Source organism: Aulonocara sp. 'chitande type north' Nkhata Bay, linkage group LG2, assembly GCF_057382095.1.
Source record: "Aulonocara sp. 'chitande type north' Nkhata Bay isolate Kocher_YH1m ecotype deep benthic linkage group LG2, A_spYH_male_GT1.1, whole genome shotgun sequence".
NCBI classification, from domain to species: domain Eukaryota; kingdom Metazoa; phylum Chordata; class Actinopteri; order Cichliformes; family Cichlidae; genus Aulonocara; species Aulonocara sp. 'chitande type north' Nkhata Bay.
In genome coordinates, this window is record NC_141345.1 from 27,873,370 (window position 1) to 27,888,416 (window position 15,047).

General features: G+C 44.0%; 2 protein-coding genes across 4 annotated transcripts; one reads left to right on the top strand and one right to left on the bottom strand.

Annotated features, from left to right (window-relative positions):
• Positions 1 to 878: 878 nt before the first annotated feature.
• cryba1l1 (crystallin, beta A1, like 1) lies at positions 879 to 3,324 on the top strand. The gene is made up of 6 exons (XM_086315132.1): positions 879 to 997; positions 1,376 to 1,458; positions 1,558 to 1,676; positions 2,030 to 2,171; positions 2,267 to 2,409; positions 2,628 to 3,324. Exons 2-6 carry the CDS (start codon positions 1,384 to 1,386, stop codon positions 2,773 to 2,775), a joined length of 627 nt encoding a protein of 208 aa, XP_086171258.1. The 5' UTR covers positions 879 to 997; positions 1,376 to 1,383; the 3' UTR covers positions 2,776 to 3,324.
• Positions 3,325 to 4,660: 1,336 nt separating this feature from the next.
• Positions 4,661 to 13,427, bottom strand: LOC147338072 (uncharacterized). Of its 3 annotated transcripts, XM_086315152.1 has the most exons (6): positions 10,783 to 13,427; positions 10,132 to 10,322; positions 8,762 to 10,032; positions 7,530 to 8,570; positions 5,501 to 6,385; positions 4,661 to 5,413 (listed from the first exon to the last, which is right to left on the bottom strand). In XM_086315152.1, the coding sequence occupies exons 2-6, from the start codon at positions 10,286 to 10,288 to the stop codon at positions 5,405 to 5,407; spliced, it is 3,363 nt and encodes a 1,120-aa protein (XP_086171278.1). In that variant the 5' UTR covers positions 10,289 to 10,322; positions 10,783 to 13,427; the 3' UTR covers positions 4,661 to 5,404. The 3 variants fall into 3 exon arrangements, with proteins under 3 accessions (XP_086171278.1, XP_086171286.1, XP_086171270.1); XM_086315160.1 differs by having other exon boundaries at positions 4,661 to 6,385; positions 10,132 to 10,245; XM_086315144.1 differs by having other exon boundaries at positions 4,661 to 6,385.
• Positions 13,428 to 15,047: the final 1,620 nt, after the last annotated feature.

The window sequence follows — 15,047 nt, forward strand, 5'->3', positions numbered from 1 at the left end:
AAGAAACCCCGCATCATCAGAGAGGGACGGACCAAGGGTGATGGGGATGGGCAGAGACAGAGGAGGACAGACACCAGCTGGAGCACAGACTGGCCAATTAAAAAGTAGTCAGGTTTAGATTTCAGACAGTTTAGTCTTCTGTCTCCCCTTGAATGCGTGATTTAAAATAAAACCAAGTTCCCCAGACTGTAGGAACAGAATGTATGAAGAGTAAAAATGTGTAAGCTGTTTTATAACCCTGACTGAAAACTATAAAACCATAACCCTTTAAATAAAGTGTCAGATGTGTATTTATGCTTTTTAAAGGTTAATTACTGTATGATGTATACAACCTTTTCATGTCCCACAGACAACAACTGGCAACATAACAACAGGCTGCACAATCTAGCCTGACTTTGAATGAATAGGTGTTTAAACTGGGATGTAACTGGAAGGTACCAGTTACACTGTGTTTTACTTGTCTGTCTGACTGGTAATTTAGGTCAAACTTCCTGATCATTAGGGTTAAGCAGCTTCAATTAGATGCTACTAATTAAACAAGAGAAAACGTAAACCTTCCATTTCTGTACATTCGTTCACATCGACCCAGTTAAAACTTTATGCGTGGCTCTCTGCCGCGCCGTTAATCCCCACATTTTCCGCCCCGATTCCGACCCTTTGTGCGCGGGGCACGCGCTGGACTGCTGACCGGGGTCCGAACATACTGGAGAGGCTTTTGTTTCCGAGCCTCGGCAGCACTTTAGGATCTGCTGAGCTAGACGCTGGAGGGGGACAACAGCGTCCAGAGGCCACACAGCAGCTCCGGCGGCGCGCGCATGGTTACTGTGTCAAAACGGAGAGCTTGCATGGTCCGAAGCGTACGCGCGAACGCGCAGAAGTAGGCGCGCTCCCCGACCGTCGATATAAAACTGAAGCGCCAGGTTCTCTGAAAGCTCTACGCGAGGCAGGCGGTAGGCGCGTACCACTCCCGAGCTCTTCCAATAAAGTGCCATTCTAGGTAAGGCTGCATCTCTGCTTTCAGCTCAGCTCAGGGTCCGACAGACAGGTGGTGCTTTCACACAGAAACTGAAATCCAAAAGCACTTTGTGACACCTGTGAAACACTTCTGTTGCTGTCAGTCAGATTGTAAAAAAAATATATATATTTGCTTTAAAAGTGTGAATTAGCTGTTCATGGCCAGACCACCCTTCAAATGTCGTAGCTGTGCAGCATAAACGATGCAGAAGGTGGAGTTTGAGGTGGAGTTACTGTGAGCGCGAACACCAGCGTGTTTTTGTCCGGTTATTTTATCTAAATTATTATTTTTAATTATTACTATCTCTGACACTGTTTCACCAAAAACTTCCTGTTCTTTACTTTACATCCACACATCCAGGAGTAAAGATGTACAGAACTACAAGGTCCCCAATGATCCAGCCCCTGGTTACCTCAGGAATGGGCATGGCTCCTTTCTTCAAGGTAAACAAATGCTCGTGAGGAGGTGTATATGAAATGTTTTATTATAGCCTTTGGAGCAGCAGTATCTAAACTCCTCCCCACTTTGATCTGTCTCCACAGGTGACCGTGTTTGAGCAGGAGCACTTCCAGGGCAAGTGCCTGGAGTTCACCTCCGAGTGCTGCAACATCCAGGAGTGCGGACTGGACAACATCCGCTCCATCAGGGTGGAGAGCGGAGCGTAAGTCTCAAAACTCTCTTTGTTACTAATAACAAATAGATGAAAACAAAACCCAGTGGACCAGCACAGAGTTAAAGAAATATATATAGACTTAATCCTCTTTTGATCACATCTATTCCAAACACTAAAAAAACACTAAAAATTCTTGTAAAAAGAATACAAAGATGTGGGTTTTTTTTTTTTAATTGTAGCTCACCTGCAGTTGAAAAAAAGGTTGTTTCTTTACTGTAAATCTCACTTTGGAGACGAAAAGAAGAGCCGAGATTTTATCAGCGGTACAAAAACCTACATTACAGACCAACTCTTAAAGGGAGCATCATGTAAACCAGCCTCTCTGTGTCTCTTCTGTGAAGCTGGGTGGGTTTCGAGCACCACGACTTCCAGGGCCAGCAGTTCATCATGGAGAGAGGAGAGTACCCCCACTGGGACGCTTACAGCGGCTCCATCTCCTACCACGTGGAGCGCCTCATGTCTCTGCGCCCCATCTATTGCGCCGTGAGTACACCCCGACTCTCTCAGGGTCCAACCACATCCTCCTTTTGAACCCTGAAATCTCAAACCTAACTCTTGGATTTTTCTGTCCTGTTCAGTCCCACCAGAGCAGTCGCATGCTCATTTTTGAGAAGGAGAACTTCTTGGGTCGCAGCGTGGAGATCTGTGATGACTACCCTTCTCTGCAGGCCATGGGATGGATGATGCCTGAAGTCGGCTCCATGCACGTGCAGTGTGGCGCGTAAGTATCACCCTAAAAACGAAAATGGGGATGGTACCCCTAACCAAATATTCATCGCAGTCCCTATTTTGTGACCATTAAACATCATCTGCCTATAAAACTGTACTCTTAAAATAATTAAAATCCATCATCAGCACATATTATTCCCATTACTAAATCCTAATTCTGACAGCAGCTACTGAAAACTGACTCTGCTGCCCTCTCCATCTGTCCCACAGCTTTGTCTGCTACCAGTACCCTGGCTACAGAGGCCAGCAGTACATCATGGAGTGTGAGAGACACAGTGGAGACTACCAGCACTGGAGGAACTGGGGCTCCCACTGTCAGACCCCCCAGATCCAGTCCATCAGGCGCATCCAGCACTGAGAGGAGGACAGGCTGAGACTGAGGCCACGGCCCACGGACAGCAGCTCCCCTCAACTCCCGCCTCCTTTTACCCATACCCCCCTCCTCTCTATCTTCCTCTCTTCAATCCTTTCCTTCATCTTGACTTGAGCCGCGACAGCTGCCCCAACCCGACATCACCACTACTACTGATTTACAGCCAGAGTGTGATAAGAGACAATATCGCACTGTTAAAAGCACAGGGAAACACACGCTCCACACGAACACACACACCGACATAACTGACACACACACTGTGTCTTTTTACTTTGGTTTAGAGGTCGCTACACACCCGCACACAAGCACACACCTGCGCTGTACTCCCGCCTGAGCTCGGCGATGAGCGTAGGAGTTCAAACCGAGGGGAGACGAAGCTCCAACATGGTGCCATGTCCAGGAAAGTCTCCCACGCTGCAGTCCCTCACTGAGTGCAGCAGACTGTGATATGGTGCAGCTCAGATGTGTTTTGTTGCAGTTGTGTGTAGGAGGTTGGTCCACAGGTTGATAACTAATAAACTCATTTTCACTTCATGTATTCTTTTTTTTTTTCATTATTTCAAATTCTGTATGTGATTTAATTTGAGCCAAAAGAAAAAAATATGTGAATAAAGTGGGCTGCCCACTTCCCTTCCTTCTCTTCTAGTATGAAACACATCACCTGCAGGGCTGAAGTTTCTCTCAGCAGTAATCATGTTCAAATATGACATATACCTTGATAGGACACAAAAACATGCAACAGGAGTTCTTTTTTATGCTAGTCATGCTGCGCTGCATTTATAAGTGTTTCTGCCAGACTAATTAAAGGGACACACAGCAGAGGCAAGTGGAGAGAATGATGAATACCGAGGGTTTTTTAATCTGTGGAAGCTCTCAGTGACTGATAGTTAAACATAGTACATCTTAAGAAAATAAACAAACTAAATGAAAACAAAAAGATTATGTTTTCCAATCTTTTTTTTTTTTAAAGTTGGTAAACTATGTAAAATATAACTAAAACCAGAATGCTATTATTTGGAAATCACATAAACCTATATTTTATTCACAATAGAATATGGAAAACATATATTTTAACAACAACCTGTAAACATCTGGGAACTGAGGAGAGCAGTTGTTGGACTTCTGGGAGAGAAATGTTGTTCTTGTTATTCTAGCAGCTCGACAGTCCTTCGTCTTCTTCATCGTATGCCAAATGTGTTCAGATGGTGACTGCAGGCAGGACAGTTTACCTCCCAGACTCTTCTACTGTGAAGCCATGTTGTTTTAATATATGCAGTATGTGATTTAGCATTGATTTGCTCAAATATGCAGCTCTTTTTTTTTTTTTGGAAGATGTTCAGATGGGAGTATATGTTACTTTAAAACTTTTATATACCCTCCACCACTGATGGTGCCTTTCCAGATGTGCAAAGCTGCCAATTCCATAGGCACTGATGACACAGGCTCTTAAACTGAGTGCTGATAACAAGCTGTATGTTCCTTTTCCCTTTTTTGGATGAGGAATGTTTTAAAAAAATAGTTTTGAGTTGTCCGACCTTAGAACAGCTTTCATTATAAGAGCTTTAACCTCGGAAACATTTTATGTCTGTCAAACTGTGTTTTTTATGGATTAGCAATTTGTGGCATTTTTTTAATGGATTTAACTAAAGAAGTATCCAAAGAAAAACCCTGACCTTCAGAAAGACTGAAGAACTATTGCTCAAGAGCACGTAAAAAAAAATCACAAGAAGGTCTGGCTGATCGGAAGCTAAAAAAAATAGGATTGGACTTTTGAGGCTTTTGTTGTTGTTTGTTGTTTCAGATCCACTTGCGCAGTAATAAGGTCACAAGCATCACAGAAAAATCTTTATTACAGGAAACAGATCCTTGAACCAAAAGTGCCACGGGGAACATTAGCAAACGAAAACAAACATAAAAACAAGGAGTGCTGAAAGTTTTCTGGAAATTTTTGGCAGAACAGAAGCTGACATACATGTATATATATATGACCAATCATATTTACAACTAACTGAGTTACGCTTCAGCGGGAAATCTACGTCGTAACTTACAACGTAACCTGACGTGCAGCTCTGGAATAATGCAACTACAGGTCAGGTCGACTCTGATCGCCGTGGAAGATTAAGTTGTGATGTAGATTTTTAGCTGAAGCATGATTAAGGCGTAATGCACGGTTACTGTCATATGTACAACTAATAAAAACGCTTTCTTTACATACAAAAACCTGATTTTTTAAATGTATTTCCAATACTTCAGTTTAAAAAAAAAACCTTTGCTTAACAGTTACAAATGAGTAATATTAAACTTGTAACACATAAAATTCTTCAATTATGAACAATCCCAGCTGTCTCTATATACTCAGCTGAAGAGCTTAAAACTAAACATCTTCACACAAACACACGTCTTTTGTTCTGATTAAGCTCACAATGTTACGCATTAGGATGCAGGTCTTTCCTCACTGCTTGAAACAAATGACACATATTGCTCCATTTATCCTAAACCCCGGTGGAATAGCAACACAAACATCCTTGGTGTGATTGTCAGCATGTTTGCACGTGGATGTGAGCACAATACAGAGAGAAGACAAACATTCATGAACATCTACGTCGACCATTTGTCACCAGCCCTGAAATAGACGCAGTTAAATGAACCAATGTAAGAAATCACACGAACAGAAAAGAAGGGGGCATTAGAGGTGTTAATGAAAGCGCACCTCAGTCTGAACGTTTCCCTTGACAAGGTCTTTAATCACAGCGGTGAAAATCACTGATGAAGCGCTGTCTTTGTGTTCTCCGACTACATCAACGTCCAGCTCGCCTCCTTCTTCTTCCTCACCTTCTGAAGACTCTGTCCACGTGATGGTCACCGGTTCAGGGATGGGACTGGAGCCTCCAATCACATCGATGACCTCATCTTTGACAACGTCCCAGCTTCCATTTGCAGACTGTGAGGGTGAAACAGAAGGCTGCAGGTCAGCAAACACAGTCGGCGCTCTTCTGCTCTGAGTCTGAATCTCTTCTTTTATCTCAAAGTTTTCGTCGTCTCCATCCACATCGATGATCTCATCAGCGCTGCTCTGTACTTCCTCATCTGTCAGACTTCCCTCAGCTAGTCTGAGTTCACTCCACGGGAGATTTTCTTTTTCTTCTTGTAAACAGGCTCCGGTCGGAGAAACAGTCTCTACATCGATTGTCTCCTCAGGATCTGTGGCTCCTAGTTTAGAGGTAAAGTCTGCAGGTTCAGAGGTGGGTGGCTGTGTCGGTGTCTCAAAGCAAGCCCTCTTGGCCACGCTGGCGTTATCACTCGTATCCTCGTCTGACTCTGCTCCCCTCTTCTGTCCCCTCCTCGTAGCCCCCCCCACCTCTTCGTGTGACTGTACAGCCAACTCCTCCTCACGTCTCTCCTGGTTTTTCTCAAGTTGTTCATCCGCAACACAGAAATCTGCAGGCTGTGCCAGAATGGGTGGTTTTGAACACTCTCTGTTAGATGAGCTGAGAGGGTCATTTTTCCTGGGTCTGCCCCTACTTCTGCGCCCTGATTGAACTGCTGAGGGTAGGCGTTTGGCTGTAAGTGGCTCCTCGAGGAAGGGTAAAGCATCCTGTAAAACAGATTCACCTTAATGAACTATAAAAGTACAAAACAATAGTCTAAACATGGAAAATACTGAAAACAGTGCTACCCTTCAGCCTCCTATTACATGCAACCTATGGTATAAAGCTTTCCTTCTTAACTGACTGCATTCACAAGATTTTCAGAAAACTTGACCCATGACCTTGACTGTGAGGTCGAGGTTACGAAATCTGTACTCGTCCGAGACTTTTAGTAGATACACCACTGAGCCTTTTATGACTGAGTGGGGGAAAAATCCACGTGTGGTAACTTTAAATATCTGTCAGCATTCAAACGTTAGCAGTTGTCACAAACTGGCTCAAAGTAGCAGTATTTGGGATGCACCGTCTGGTAATCACAGAGTCTCACACGCTGTGGGGATTTTTACAGCGTTTTTAAGGTCTATGTCCTAATAGTATACAATTAAAGTTTAAACTTACTAGTTCATTATAAATGCAAACCTAGCTTCTGCTAAAGGTACTGTGTAAGCATGCAGTAGTATAGCCATTCTTAAACAAGCAAAGCATCATGCAGGAGTTGAGGCTTTGGGGTTAACTGGTTTGAATCTTCTATTAAATTTAGGATAGTTTTGATTTAACCGGAAAATAATCCTCTGCATCGGCAGCTTTGACATTTGGAGTTCCACAGGGATCTATCTAGGGGCCTATTTGTTTTCTTTATTACGCTCTGTCTAGGTCATATTACTCATCCGCACATTTCTTTTCATCGCTATGCAGATTTACCTTGGAATCAGGAAGATCGCTGACCCATAAGAAGGCTCAGTGAGTACATTTTGCACGTCCCACAGTTTCTTAGAGTTAAACAAATCCAAACCAGGGGAAATATTATTTGGCCATCCACTATAAACTGACAGTTTGAAGGATAATCTGGGCTCAACTTCTTTTATTAAAACACAGGTTAAAAACCTCCCAAATAATAATCATTGATTTATAATTTGGATAATCTCCCTGATATAGACAATGGAAATATTAATGCAACCTTTTTGGTTTTAAATGTGCTATAAAAATACAGTTTACTTACATATTTAATTACTGTTATTATTCACTTACTTAGCAGGTGACAGACGGCAAAATTAAACGATCTGCCAGTTAGCTATTTGAAATATTTCCCACCTTGCCTTTCAGATTCTGACAGATGTGTCGCGGCGTTGCCACTTTGACCGGCAGCAGTTCTCTCCTCTCCAGGTTCACCACAGGAATCTGCTTTAGCTGATTCTCTTTTCTGGCATGAGGGTTTCTGTTCACCGCATCGTCTGGCTTCCTCACCTTCACCTTCTTCTTCTCTAGTGAGAACAGATAAGGCTTTTGCCTTCTTTTGTTCTGTCGTTTTGAAGTCAGTCTAGTTTCCTCTATGTGTTTGGGGGAAACGGTGCGGCCAGCGTGGGCCTTGCGTGACTGTGAGCGGCTCTCTTGAGACTCGTTTTCATCAATGTGCAGCTCAGGTGTTTGAGAGCACTCAATTCTGTGGGTGCTCCTTTGTAGTTGAGGCATGTAGGGGTTTGTAGTGTGATCTTTGTTTTTTTTGTAAGTGTTCATGAGAGTGAGAGGTTGGCAGGACTCTGTGGAGCTCACACCACTCGTCTCCATCTCCTCTCTTGCACGACAGCTTTCAACATGCTGCTCAAACGACTGCAGGAAGTGGTCCAGCATGTCACCCAGCTCTCCCTCGCACGGCCGCTCTAGAACTGGCACCACACCATTTGTAGAACTGGAGCGACCAGCTGCTCCTGCAACAACTGCAACCTCAGTGGATTCATGGAGCTCAGAAGAAAGGCTCTGCGGTTTGTTTTGGGATGAGGTGATTTCAGAAGAGGCAGAGGCGCCAGTGTTGCTACCTGCTGGAAGGGGATGCTGAGCACGTGAAGCGCTGCCTTTGTTGTTTGGTAAAATATCGAGTCCCATCATCACTTCCTCCAGAAGACGATCGATCTGCTCAGGCTGCTCCTCATGAGGTGGTGGGGCTGGGACAGGAAGACAGGATGGTGGAGAGGAGGCTGCAGGCGATGGCAGGTGGGGAGATGGAGAAGCCTGGAAGGAGTGGCTGGAGGTAGATAGAGTATGTGCATTGGTAAACTGCATAGGTGTGGGAAAACAGGAAGCCGATGTTGCTGTTTTGGCTCTGGACCTTCGTGGCCTCCGCACAGGAAGACTGCCCTGCAAACAAGGACAGGTCACAATGTTTGAAAGAAGCAGCAAATGTAACATCCTGTTTTAAATCTGAATTCTCATTTTTGGGTGTAAAAACCCTCAAAGGTTTAGTTTTGAGCTCCCAGACCCTATAATTTTATTTAATTACAGCTTTTGACACTCTATAGATGCCACAAACAGGACACTCATTCGCTTACCTGTTCAAACTGTTGCCCCGTATTTTTCCTTCCACGCTGAGTGGTGCTTCCTCCGACCTCACCAGACTGCAGCACATCTCCAACTTGGCTTAATGCCCACGCTATGCCACGCCCTCTTTTCCTCTCACAGCGTGCACCCTTTTTCACAACCTCTCTGGTCTGCAGGCACAGCTTCCTCCCAGCAGCTCCGCCTCCCTGACCCGTCCTGGGCGTCCTCATGCCCCACCTGAGCAAGAACAACTTCTGCAACCTGCTCACCCCCACCTCCTGCACCATTTGAGTTAATCCTCCCCGACCACGCCCTCTCCCTCCTGCTCGTGGTCTCCCACGCTTCTCCTCGCCCGTCTCGGCTCTCCTGGCACCTCCAACCCCGGACCTTCGCCTGCGGCCTGCTCTCCCCCTGCGGGGCTCCTCCTCATTGTCAGGGTTCAGAAAGTAGCTGATGAATCCTGGGATGTTGCCTTGAAACTGTTTAAACTGCTCTTCCTCCCATTCTTCCGCCACTGTGACATCTTGGTCAGCCCATCCGCTCTGGGGGTCGGCATTACAGATGGTTGTCTGGCTCATAAAATGAGGGAGGGATGGGGGGGCAGATGTGTACGGCTGGGTCACAACAGCAACAGGTGTGCTTTCAGCTTCAGGTATAGAACCTAAGGGAGCAGAGGATATCTGAGGTGTTAGTTCATTTGGAGGGTAGAGGACAGACACAGGGCAAATCTGAGGGGGAACAAGTAGGGGGTCTGTGTGCTGTATACTCTGCAGAGCACTCATATCGATGGTCTCAAACGATACTGCTGGGTGAGCAGGTGGAGCTGTGTTTATCTGCAGCTCGTCTGTTTGAGTGCACACATCCTTCCCGCCATTTGACATCATCTCTTTCCACAGAAAAGTGCTCCCATCCCTCACCTCTCTCCTCCACCTGCTCGGTCTCTCCTCACTCTCAAACATCAGAGGCTCCGTCTGCACTCCTATTTCGGCGCACTGCCCGACCCCATCCCTGCTCTTACACTCCCTTTTCGTCACCTCCACCAACCCGTGGATGCCCAGGTTGGCCGCAGCAGAAATAGCCTGTTGCTTCTCCCTCTCACCCTCCCCAGCCATCTCTCCAGAGTATAGAAGCCTGACCAAGTGGAGCAAGGTGCAGGCACCCAGAGCCCGAAACTCCAAGAGGCGACTCTGCCCCGCAGCGGGAGTCGGTGTGGAGGACAGAGCGGAGGAGATGTGGGGGCTGATAGCTGACAGAATACAGCTGTGTGCGGGTATAGACACCCCTGCAAGACAGGGAGAAATGACAAAAACAAAACCTTTAAAAGCAAAACTAACACATGCAAAATTTTGTTTTGGGTTTTTTGTGTATGTGTGTCTCATACCTTCTGCCTTAAGCAGAGTGTCACAGAACTGGCTGCACTGTTGTTGTCTCTGCAGCTCAGTGAGGAGGAGGGTATCAAACCCTGGTTTTTGGTAGCACCACATTTCCCCATCCACTTCAGAAGGGGAGCAGAGAGGAGTGGAAACGGAAGGTGACATGTGTGTGGAGTGTGAAGCAAATATCCCTGCTCACCTGGACATTAGCACAATAAATGCTTCGATATTGTGGACAAAAACACACTTTTTGAGTTTGAAATTTTTGCACATTAAAACAGAGATTTTTGAGGTCGAGCTTTCTTTCTCCTTTATCAGCAGCTTTATAGTTTATTATTATGTATAGTGTGGATTAATGGGCAATCTTAAATATTTCTTGCAGCAATAAATAGTCTTTGAGCACATTTAAACTCGAGTCATGTGGGGCCAGCTCAAAGCCCGCGCGCTGGTTAGTATCAGAGGACTAGCTAGCAGTGAACTCCAAACAGACTACACAGAGAAAAGAGTTGTACTAGCTTAGTTAACATGTTACAGACCGCTAAACGTCTGTTCTAACATCACCTTCCAGCATATCTGGCCTGTTTTAACCACGCTCTCCCGGCTTGCTAATTAAAGCTGCTGTTAAAGTCGGCCATGTGACAGACACCTGGTTTACTCACCGTCTGCGGGCCTGAAAACTCTCTACAGATCCACTATCGAGGCACAAAATAAAACCGTTTCTTTTTTAAAAATAAATGTACTTCACAAAATATATTTAACGGACAGCATTTTATTGGGCTGTTTTTTGTCCGATTTTAGTGCGGTCAGCCGCAGGTCAACGTTGTCATCAGAGGAAACGGTGCAGTCTTCCGCTTCGCCGCTAGGGGGCGGCAGCGTCACCGCACAGACCCCACGGCCACCCCCCAAGGAAAAAAAAAAAACAGCCGGCCAAAGATACACAAACACATTACAAGGAGAGAGCATTCACTGCTGGCACCTCCGTCTTCGTCAAATGGCACCAGAAACTAGTGGGAGAGTAAGCGATAGATAGATAGATAGATAGATAGATAGATAGATAGATAGATAGATAGATAGATAGATAGATAGATAGATAGATAGATAGATAGATAGATAGATAGATAGATAGATAGATAGATAGATAGTATTTTCTTTTCATTTCACAGTTAAATTAGATTGTATTATAGTTTAATTCGTTGAGTTAACTGCTTTATTATTAGTATTATTATTATTATCATATTTATATGCGTTTTGTAATATTCTGTTTGTGTTTTTAGCACACTTTTTTGCAGTAATAATAATAATAATAATAATAATAATAATAACAACATAATTCAACCACAGCTGATTTCATTCTTTAACACATGGATTTGTTCAGTTGTTATTACATTACATGACATTTTAAAATGGCACAGACACATAACAGTTAAAAGTTACCACTCAACTTTTTCACCGTCTAATGTGAGATAAACAATTTTTATGAGGGACCTTGGCTAGTAAGCATATCAATATAAAATTATTTTTATCCACCAGTAGGTTTTGAAGTAGGATGTAATCCTACATCTCTTGCTCTCTAAGCATATATTTATATACAGTGATAGCAATGAGTAATGAGCACAAGAGATGCATTTATAGGGGAAACACTCACGGAGAGAATCGTGAATATTTTCTACTTATGAACAGAGGAGCTGGATTTTAGTGGTGAGAGGTAGAAAAGTACATTAACTCCACTGGAAGGTTAAAGGATAGATTCATATTTTTTCAAGTCTATAAAGCATTTTCAGCTGTGAAAGGCTGAAGGTGATGGGGGACAAAATTTACACCTTTTAATTTGTCTAAAAAAATAAACTCTGCCGTTAAGATGAGGTCAAAATGAGGCTTCAGAAGCCTGAGTTAGACAATTCAAGCTGGTTTTGTTCAAACGTTACATTCTTTAGAGTAATAAATTCCCTCTAAGTGCTTCCTGGACAGTGTTTGCGTAGAGCTGGGATAGTAACACAAATCAGGAAAAGGGAGACTACAGGACTGCGATGCTGGAACATCACTGTTTGACTTTTCCACCTCGGACGACTGACACTTTATTTAACGTACAGGAAAAGCACATTTGCTGTTCAGTGCAGAGAGAAAACCAGGCCAAGCATTTAAAATCATAAGTGCTTCACTCTACAAATCGCACAGACACATTTTCTGCTTTAAAAAAAATGTATAAAACTGGTAGTGATTTATACATTTTGAGCGCCATGCAAGAACCTTCAGTGCAAATAACAAAATCTTCCAAAAGTTGTAAAAAATAATTGTAGTTTCACTTTTATTTGTTTCATAAGAGAAACAAAAGCTGGAGCACACTGAATATTTAAATGGATTTTAAAGAAACCTGATTCAGCTGCTGAAATAAAAATTTCATCCATTATATTTTATTTTAAGAGGGACAGAGGACCGGCAGGGAAATGTCTCCCACTCAAATATTAGTATGTGCTCTTTTAATCCAAGAGCAGCGTGTGGTCCCCCTGGAGTCCTTCTTTTCTACATTCCAGTTCACGTTGTGCCGTTGTCTCTGTGCACGTCAACATGGACTTCCTCAAATGATGAGGGGGTGATCAGACCAAAAAGCTCGGTAGAGGACGTTGTGTCCACTCGGGGTGGAGTCGGTCGCGGCCAGCGCTCATTAAACTTGACAAAGAAGAGCGGGTCTTTGAAGGGCCCCCCGTAGATGATGGCTTGCATCAGGTAGACGAGAGCTACCACCATGGAACTGATGAGAAAGAAGGGGATGAAGGGCCTCAGGTGGTGCCACGCTACCCTGATCCCATATCCCAGGCCACCGAGCCCGCTCTGCCCACCAGTGTGGGTGGTGTGGCGGGAGGAATCTGGGTCTGGAGTATGTTCAGGGGACTCGTTATCCGAGTTCAAAGCGGATGGACCAGGGACGCTGAGTGTATCCATGAGCCAAATCAAAGCTGGTCCGTTGCTCTATCTGTTTGTATGGTCACGCATAGTCCTCCACAGATCACCTCTAGGGAGTATAAGGAAGGAAGCGTAAAGCCACACATAAAATCCCAGTGGTGTGGTGTCCCTGTGATGAATCCAGCTCTACATTCCTCTCTCGATCACATACAGTATTCCCTTGGTCCTCCCAGCGGGTTTTTTCCCCCCTCCGATATGGTGTGCAGGAGTTAAATGCTGGTGCTTCTATCTGAGCGTTAGTGAGGAAACGAGGAACAGCGGAGGAGCCCTAAATAGAAATGACACCGAATGATAGGACACCATGAAGGAGAGGGGGAGAATCTGCTGCGTTTGGTGGTCTCAGGTTTAAAGAGCGGTGTGTGTGTGTCTGCACCAGCTGCACAGGTTGCAAGATTACACACATGCAGTGAGTAACCCATACAGGCGCACATCTGAGTCAGATAGCTGCTTGCAACAGCTGTGCAGTTAATTCCAGCTCTAATATTAAAGCTGTAAGCAAGGAGTTCAGCTATAAATGTTGCTATAAGATTACCTTCATAAACTGGAAATTCTTTGAGATATTTACATGCCGGTTATATTGCCTTTCCTATCATGAATGAGGAGCCTGCTAATTTTGGCAAGGGAACTTCACAGGGCTCCGTGTCGAAAGGATAGATTTACTATTTCTTTTTCCCTCCTCAGTATGTCTTAAAGCAGCACTCACATGTCCACATATACATTTCAGGACTCATTTGTCACTGTGATTCTTTCCTTGTAGCTTTATAGCTGTGAACAAAGTCTAAAACCTTTGTAGCAGAAGATTTCTTTCATGATTTCTCCTTTGCAGCTGAGTGAGTAAATAAAAAGAATAAATCAATATGTATATATTAATTGAAGAGAAATTACTGTTGGTGCCCATCAATCTGGGAAGGCTCATCAGGTCATTTCCAAACAATTTAATAATTTATTCACAAGTGAGAAACACTAAAGAAAGCTGCCAATCCTCCCAGGAGCGGATGTCCCACGAGACTTAACTCAAGATCAGACCTTGCAGTGCTCTGAGAAACTGCAATAAAGCCCATCAAGAGCTACATCTTAAACTTCACAGGTCTCAGCATTTTAAATGTTAAAGCGATCCAAAGTATTCTAGAGTCAAATGTGAGTCTGCCTGTGCAGCAACTACAGGGAGTGCAGAATTATTAGGCAAGTTGTATTTTTGAGGAATAATTTTATTATTGAACAACAACCATGTTCTCAATGAACCCAAAAAACTCATTAATATCAAAGCTGAATGTTTTTGGAAGTAGTTTTTAGTTTGTTTTTAGTTTTAGCTATTTTAGGGGGATATCTGTGTGTGCAGGTGACTATTACTGTGCATAATTATTAGGAAACTTAACAAAAAACAAATATATACCCATTTCAATTATTTATTTTTACCAGTGACATCAATATAACATCTCCACATTCACAAACATACATTTCTGACAAAAACAAATCAGCGACCAATATAGCCACTTTTCTTTGCAAGGACACTCAAAAGCCTGCCATCCATGGATTCTGTCAGTGTTTTGATCTGTTCACCATCAGCATTGCGTGCAGCAGCAACCACAGCCTCCCAGACACTGTTCAGAGAGGTGTACTCTTTTCCTCCTTGTAAATCTCACATTTGATGATGGACCACAGGTTCTCAATGGGGTTCAGATCAGGTGAACAAGGTGGCCATGTCATTAGTTTTTCTTCTTTTATACCCTTTCTTGCCAGCCATGCTGTGGAGTACTTGGACGCGTGTGACGGAGCATTGTCCTGCATGAGAATCATGTTTTTCTTGAAGGATGCAGACTTCTTCCTGTACCACTGCTTGAAGAAGGTGTCTTCCAGAAACTGGCAGTAGGACTGGGAGTTGAGCTTGACTCCATCCTCAACCCGAAAAGGCCCCACAAGCTCATCTTTGATGATACCAGCCCAAACCAGTACTCCACCTCCA

What these genes read in the sequence shown, in the direction of transcription:
- cryba1l1 (XM_086315132.1), top strand. Translation starts at nt 1,384, where the DNA reads ATGTACAGAACTACAAGGTCCCCAATGATCCAGCCCCTGGTTACCTCA. An exon ending in TGCGCCCCATCTATTGCGCC is followed by an intron (nt 2,172 to 2,266) that starts GTGAGTACACCC and finishes TGTCCTGTTCAG; the next exon opens with TCCCACCAGAGCAGTCGCAT. An exon ending in ATGCACGTGCAGTGTGGCGC is followed by an intron (nt 2,410 to 2,627) that starts GTAAGTATCACC and finishes TCTGTCCCACAG; the next exon opens with CTTTGTCTGCTACCAGTACC.
- LOC147338072 (XM_086315144.1), bottom strand. Translation starts at nt 10,288, where the DNA reads ATGTCACCTTCCGTTTCCACTCCTCTCTGCTCCCCTTCTGAAGTGGAT. An exon ending in CACTCTGCTTAAGGCAGAAG is followed by an intron (nt 10,033 to 10,131) that starts GTATGAGACACA and finishes CCTGTCTTGCAG; the next exon opens with GGGTGTCTATACCCGCACAC. An exon ending in CGGGGCAACAGTTTGAACAG is followed by an intron (nt 8,571 to 8,761) that starts GTAAGCGAATGA and finishes CCTTGTTTGCAG; the next exon opens with GGCAGTCTTCCTGTGCGGAG.